The sequence below is a fragment of the Montipora foliosa genome, chromosome 9 (assembly GCF_036669935.1).
Source record: "Montipora foliosa isolate CH-2021 chromosome 9, ASM3666993v2, whole genome shotgun sequence".
NCBI classification, from domain to species: domain Eukaryota; kingdom Metazoa; phylum Cnidaria; class Anthozoa; order Scleractinia; family Acroporidae; genus Montipora; species Montipora foliosa.
Genome location: NC_090877.1, coordinates 30,770,682 through 30,778,181, shown reverse-complemented (window position 1 = coordinate 30,778,181; position 7,500 = coordinate 30,770,682). Strand labels below are relative to the sequence as shown.

At 41.6% G+C, this 7,500-nt stretch overlaps 1 protein-coding gene across 1 annotated transcript; it reads left to right on the top strand.

The window, feature by feature from the left end:
• The first annotated feature begins 3,265 nt into the window (after positions 1-3,265).
• Positions 3,266-4,453, top strand: LOC137971714 (uncharacterized). The gene has a single exon (XM_068818492.1). It carries the CDS (start codon positions 3,266-3,268, stop codon positions 4,451-4,453), a length of 1,188 nt encoding a protein of 395 aa, XP_068674593.1.
• The last annotated feature ends 3,047 nt before the right edge of the window (positions 4,454-7,500 follow it).

The following is a 7,500-nucleotide window of genomic DNA, read 5'->3' as shown; positions in this document are numbered from 1 at the left end:
GCCTAGTCGCACTATTGACTTTGTTCCGCTGTCTTTTAAAGTGAACCCAATCATTAGGATTTTTTGATCTAATTGCTCTGAGTTTCAAAATATCTCGATCGTGCATCTGTTTTTTAAGCTCGGAAGTAATCCATGGGGATTCATTCATTCCACATATCATTTGGATTGGAAGAATTGTTTATGTGATCCCAATCTTGAGATGCAACATCGCTACGAAATTTATCACGGTTAAAACTTCGAAAATTCCTATAGGTTATATTAGTGTGACCCTTACTCTGTCCATTAATGGCTAATTTTCGATAGACATAGACCATGCTGTGATCGCTAATGCCAATATGACGCACACCTGAGCATAACACCTTGTCAGGACAGTTAGTAAAAATTAAATCAATCAATGTTGCAGATGTTTCGGTTATTCTTGTTGGTTCTGTTATGAGTTGTTGAAGACCATAAACATCCGTGATAGTTAATAATTTGCGTGTATCGCTATCAAACTGGGATGCGGCCATATTGCAATTTAGATCCCCTAAAAGGTAGAATTCAGTATAAAGGGAATCCAATTTCCCAATCAACTCTTCAAAAGGTGAAAATATACTAACAAGCGAATTAGGTGGTCTATACCACGTAGCAACAATAAATGATTTAGAACGAGGTTTGCGTATTTCAATACAAAGGTTCTCAAGACTGCCCATGCAAAGATCGTTGCGCACCGAAAAGTTAATTGACTTTTTTACAAAACAGCAAACGCCCCCACTTCCATATGTAGTTCTATCACGTCTAACTATATCATAACCAGAGATACTGACCTCATTATCGGTAATGTATTCATTTAGTTTAGTCTCGTTAATTGCGAGAACATCTATATCGTTACTTACGAGAAAGATCTTGAGTTCATCAAGATGAGTGGTCAATTTATTTATATTCAGCGAGGCCAGCTTAAAACCGCGTTTGGAGGGCAATACTCGAGAACGATCAATAGGATTTTGAGTCGGACTTCTCGATGACTCCTGACTGTTGCCTTCCAACGGCACGGCATTAATGGAAGGCATAGTAAAAGTTCAATGCGCTAAATGAGTGTTGCAAGACTTTCATGTGCTTATACTAAAACCACAATCCACTTGATCGGGTCTTTTAAATTATTGGAGATTTGAGGGATTTTTGGCGCCCTATATCGAGGCTTCAATTTCACCCAACTTTGAAGATCAATTTATCACGACCTAACGAAGCCTGTACAAAACAAAAACGATGGCCAGTTACTTCATGTCTTTTGAATACACAAAGGTGACTTTCATTAACATTGAAAAAGACCGTCTCACGTTTTCATAAATAGAGTTTGAATTTGATCGGTGTTCGCGTGTCTGATCAGGCTCTATGATAGGGGTGCCTTTAAAGTCTCGCTGGTAGCTTCATTCAATCTCAATGTTAATGAAAGTCACCTTTGTGTATTCAAAAGACATGAAGTAACTAGCCATCCTTTTTGTTTTGTACAGGCTTCGTTAGGTCGTGATAAATTGATCTTCAAAGTTGGGTGAAATTGAAGCCTCGATATAGGGCGCCAGAAGCGTTCGAGCGGGTGAACCAAAAATCCCTCAAATCTCAAATAATTTAAAAGATCCGATCAAGTGGATTGTGGTTTTAGTATAAGCACATGAAAGTCTTGCAACAATCAAGAAATGAGCGAAATCTATTTTTCAAACCAGATCGACCGGACCGCTTTTACGGAGACAGCCTCTTAAGTCCTCATTTATATTCGTTCAATTGAGTACTGTGATAAATAGTGTTTAAAAGAAAACTTTACACTCTTCAATCCTATAAAAAATAAAGTTTGGATTACAGTGGTTATTACTAAGCGCTTAGTTGAACCCAAAGACGAACAAAATAGCGACATTTTCCTCGGAATATATGGAGTACTGTTGCGGGGAACTGTACCATTGACTATTACTGTAAGCCGATCTTCTTACACACAGGCTTCAATATATGAAAAGCAACTTACGACCTCTTCTACAAAAATATATCTCGTATTTATGGCAAATCGTACATATATAAGAAAAGCAAATAGAAATCTGGTACCATTTTTTTCCACTGGAAAATCCAACATTGACAGGGGGGAAGGGAGTTATCATCTTTATTTTTTTGGTAGGCTAGGTATTGGAGAGCCAGAACTCTTACGCACGCGGCGACGGAATGTTTGAACGAGAGAGAAACAGCAGTACCGCCAGAAGTGGCGCTAGAGCGTCGTACCAAAGGAGTCATCCCGGGATCTCGGCCTGTGCGATCGCTTTTGGACGCAGTTGGACCTTCGCTGCTTTCTGCTACCGACCTCGCCTCCCGGTACGGCATTGAGGGAAAGATCTGTCTGTCCCTAAGACATATGAGACAAATCTCACGCCTACTGACAGCTCCAGACCGCCCATGTCATTACAATCTAGCGTAAGATTTCGATGGCTTATATATTCAAGCGAAAATTCATTTTATCTGTCACATTGTAAGCACTGGAGTCGCAGATTACGAAGTGTACGCAAGCGCCCTGGAGGTAACATACACACATGTATAAACTTTATTTCATCTCGAATTTCAGAATAACTACAAGAGCTAAAATCTTGGACACATTACATTTGCAGCTAAAATACAGCTAAATAAAGAATACTTAAAGATACATTAATTAAAAAGAAAAGCCGCTGTACAAAATGCGGCCCCAGAGTTTCTTTTAAAACCACTAAAGTCAAGCCCTTATTTGAGCCTGATTTCAGCAATAACTTGAGCAAAACATATCGAAATGCCAATATGTTCCCACTTCTTCGAGTTTCTGTTAAAGGAGTGAAACCACGTGTATAAAATCGCATTTATTGCGCATCGACATGATGCTGTAAACAGTTTTTGGCGTATAACACAAAATTCACGGAAGATATGCAGTTGTTATTCTCCATAATTACGGTTCGATGGATTATCTTTATTGTCGTTGTTTTTGGGCACCATTCTCAGAACATGGAATTTGCTACATCCCCTTCCGAGGAAGGGTTTTCCGTGACACAACATTGCGTTACAAAAGTATCTTAGGACCGGTACAACAATGCGCATTGAAAGTCCTTTCTCCGTAAAATTCTGTAGAATAGTCTTGTTTGTGTCAGCTATGTAACCGCTCCTCCAGTAGTTTTACAAGTGAAAGTTTTGCAGACCATGTGCTTTTGATGGAACATTCATTAAATCAGTTCATTCAGTTTGGTTCAATAGTGCGGGAACATTACATTTTGGCGACGAGGATGGGATGGCTTTAATCGATAAAGTGGAGGAATTCCAGGAAAACGACAATTGGATAGAGTACACAGAACCGCTGGAGCATTATTTTACGGCAAACGAAATCATCGATGCTGGGAAGAAACGGGCGGTGTTACTCAGCTCGTGTGGAGCGAAAACGTACAAGGTAATCAGGAATTTAGTATCGCCAGGGAAACCAACCGACAAAACCTTCGCTGAGCTTGTAAACATTGTGAAGAACCATTTTAACCCGCGACCGTCGACTATTGTTTACCGCTTCAAATTCAACAGCCGCTTTCGACAACCAAGGGACACCATCCAGCAATATGTTGCTGAATTACGAAGTCTTTCGGAGCATTGCGACTTTCGTAATCAACTGGAAGATATGATCCGAGATCGTATGGTTTGTGGGGTGAATGATGAAAGGCTACAACGTCGAGTGTTGGCCGAAAGCCGATTGGATTTTAAGAAAGCACTGGAATTAGCTACAGCTATGGAAATAGCCAGCAAAAACACGCACGATATACAGCAAGGCAACCCGGTGGAGAAGCCCAAGGAATCACCAGTCAACCGTTTGAACAAGGAACAGGGCAAGCAAACAGCCAAAGAATGTTATCGCTGTGGAGGGAAGTTTCATGAAGCTGAAAAATGCAGGTACAAGGATGAAAAGTGTTATCGATGCCAGAGGAAAGGCCACAAGGCGTCTAAGTGTCGCGTCAAATTGAAAACCAACCAGCGGAACGGCAAAAAACAAGGAAACACACATCACAAGGAAGCGACAGATTCGGAAGAAAAGCTAGAAGAAGAAGATACTGAGGAATACACGATGTTTCATGTAGCCGCAAAGGAACGGGAGCCATATCGAGTGGAGATTAACTTGAACGGATTTTCAACGAGCATGGAGGTCGATACTGGAGCAGCCGCTACGATTATTAGCGACGAAACGTTTAAGAAAATTAGCCACGGAAACTCAGCACAGAAGAAACTCGAAATGAAACCAACTCAAGTAAAGCTGCGAACATACACTGGTGAATCGGTTAAAATTCTGGGAACTGTGGACGTTGTTGTTTTTTACGAAGGACAAGAAAAGGAGCTATCAACATTGGTCGTGGAGGGGTCTGGACCGAATTTTTTTAGGAAGAGATTGGTTGAAAGAGGTGAAGCTCGACTGGAGGAAATTATTCAAAATGGAGGCTGATGGAAATCAAGCAGAATCTAAACTTAAGACATTGATCACTCAGTACTCAGAAGTGTTTGAAGAGGGCGTAGGAACTTTCACAGGACCAAAGGCCAAGATTCATGTGAAAACAGATTCAGTGCCAAAATTCTGCAAAGCACGGCGTGCCATATGCCATGAAAGGGAAGATTGAAGAAGAACGAACAAATAGAACCTGTGCAATTCTCGGAATGGGCAGCCGCTATTGTGCCAATCCAGACACCACCCGTATCTGTAATGATTATAAGACAACTGTCAATCAAGTTTCAAAGGTGGATAATTACCCCGTCCCAAAGGTGGAGGATTTGCTAGCTACCCTAGGTGGTGGAGAGAAATGTACAAAACTGGACATTAGTCAAGCCTATCAACAGCTACAGCTGGAAGCTGAGTCCAAACAGTACACCACCATCAACACACACAAAGGGCTCTTTCAATATAATCGCCTTTCTTATGGAGTCTCGTCTGCTCCTGGTATCTTCCAAAGCAACATGGAAAATCTCTTGCAGAATATTCCTTATATGATTGTCCGTGTAGATGACATCTTGGTGTCCGGTGCCAATGACGATGCTCATTTAAGAAACCTGGACGAAGTCTTGAAACGTCTTGCTGAAGCTGGATTGCGATTGAAGAAAGGAAAGTGCGTGTTCATGGAATCTCAAATAACTTACCTGGGTCACCGAGTGAGCAAGGAAGGTATTCAACCAACGGAGAATAAAGTGGATGCAATCGCCAATGCACCACCTCCGAAGAATGTGTCTGAGCTCAAGTCTTATCTGGGCATGATCAATTATTACCAGAAATTCCTGCCAAATTTGTCAAGCGTGTTGGCCCCACTACACAAAGTACTCAACAGTAAGAGCAGTTGGCATTGGAGAAAAAAACAACACCAAGCCTTTGAACAGTCTAACTCATTTCTCAAGTCTTCAAAACTATTGGTCCACTATGATGACAAAAAGGAACTGACTTTGGCATGCGATGCTTCCCAATATGGTTTGGGAGTGGTTCTTTCACACAAGATGGAAGATGGTTCAGAGCATCCAATTTCATTTGCATCTAGAACCTTAACAAAGACAGAGAGGAATTACTCTAATCTCGAGAGGGAGGCGCTCGCAGTTATTTTTGGCGTTAAGAAGTTTCATCAATACTTGTACGGTAGACAGTTCGCATTAGACAAAAATTTGGTTTTATCAACGGAGTTGATAATGTAAATTGTCCACCGTACAGAGATTCTAAAGGCTGACGTTTCGAGCGTTAGCCCTTCGTCAGAGCGAATCGAGGAATTATGGGTTACGTGTAGTTTTTATAGTAGAGTAGGAGTTACGCTATTGGTGGTAACATGGCAACGTGAAAAAGAGGAATATATTCGTTAAATGAAAAGCGTTCGTTAATACCGTGAGGATTAAGGGTGCCGATTTGGAAGATGAATTTTTGTTCCAGATTCTTGCGGCTTTCCGTCGTACCTAGATGTATGGAAAGGCCGCAGATAGCCATGTGTTTTTTGGAGTGGTAAGGGAGATTAAAATGACGAGCGACAGGCTTAGATGCATCCTTGTCAGTCTTCTCAACATCGCGAAGGTGTTCGCGGAATCGGTCACCTAGTCGTCTACCTGTCTCGCCAATGTATAATTTATTGCATAAGGTACTGGTTATGCAATAAATGACATTTGCGGAGGTACATGTGAAAGCGATCGGTGATCTTAACAGATCGCTTAGGTCCCGATATCTTGCTGGTGTTAACAATGCTCGTTAGTTTTGATCGGGCTTCTAACTAAAAAGTTGCCTACGTTTTTGTCGTGTTTGAATGAAATAAGTGGAGGTTGCGAAAAGATTCTACCAGTCTCGGGATTCTACCAATTCGCATTAGAGACTGACCACAAGCCTCTCGAGTCCTTGTCTAATGAGAAGAAGGCTATACCTACCATGGCAGCTGCTCGAATCCAACGTTGGGCTTTGACACTAGCTGCATACAATTACACCAAGTACAAACCGGGTAAGGAACATAGCAGTGCTGATGCCCTCAGTAGACTGCCATTGCCAGTTACGCCCCGGATGATGCCTGTTCCCGCAGAAACTGTGTGGACAATGGAGCTTCTACACCAGTAGACGTCAAAGAGATCCAAGCAGGAACCAGATCTGATTCCACACTTTCTCAAGTAATAAAGTTTGTACAGTATGCATGGCTGGCCTTCCAGCAATACAGATGAAGCACTCAAACCATATTTCAGCAGAAAAGAAGAATTAAGCATTCAAGATGGGTGCCTTCTATGGGGAAATCGCGTGGTGGTACCCCAAAAGCAAGAGAAAGAGTGATATGTAATAAAGGAGGAAAAATGCAAACTGACGAACGCCCAAGAACGCAGACTAGATATTCTCTTTCCATACACCAAATATTATTTATACACTTGTAAAACACTTTCTAAGACGCCCAAATTTGTAGAATTACACAGGACAATTGAATGGCACTGGAAACTTGAAAACTGCTCTTCTATTTGATACTAACCCCTCCCCCCCCCCCCCCCGTCTTTAGTACGTGCGATTTGTATAGTATGCTGTTTCTTATTAGTTGATTTTATTCTTTATGTACATTGTTGTATTGTTGTGTTGCAAATAAATAAATTAAAGAAAAAAAAATAACAAGAAAGAAGAGAAAGAGTGATGGAAGAGTTGCATGAGACACACCCTGGTATATGCCGTATGAAGTCGTTGGCTAGAAGTTCCGTATGGTGGCCAAGGATGGACTCCGATTTGGAGATGAAAGTGCAAAACTGTGGGTTTTGTCAAGTAAACAGGAAGTTGCCACCTGAAGCCCCCCTTGCATCCCTGGCAGTGGCCGCATAAGCCTTGGGTTCGCTTACAACTAGACTATGCTGGTCCATTTCTCGGCAAAATGTTCCTCATAGTAGTAGATGCACACTCGAAGTTGTTAGAGGCATTTCCAATGAACACTTCCACATCCAGCGCTACCATTGAGAAGTTATGAATTGCCTTTTCAACCCATGGACTTCCAGAAATGGTAGTTACAGACAACG

Bases quoted from the DNA above. Each gene is read 5' to 3' on its own strand.
- LOC137971714 (XM_068818492.1), top strand. From the start codon at position 3,266: ATGGCTTTAATCGATAAAGTGGAGGAATTCCAGGAAAACGACAATTGG.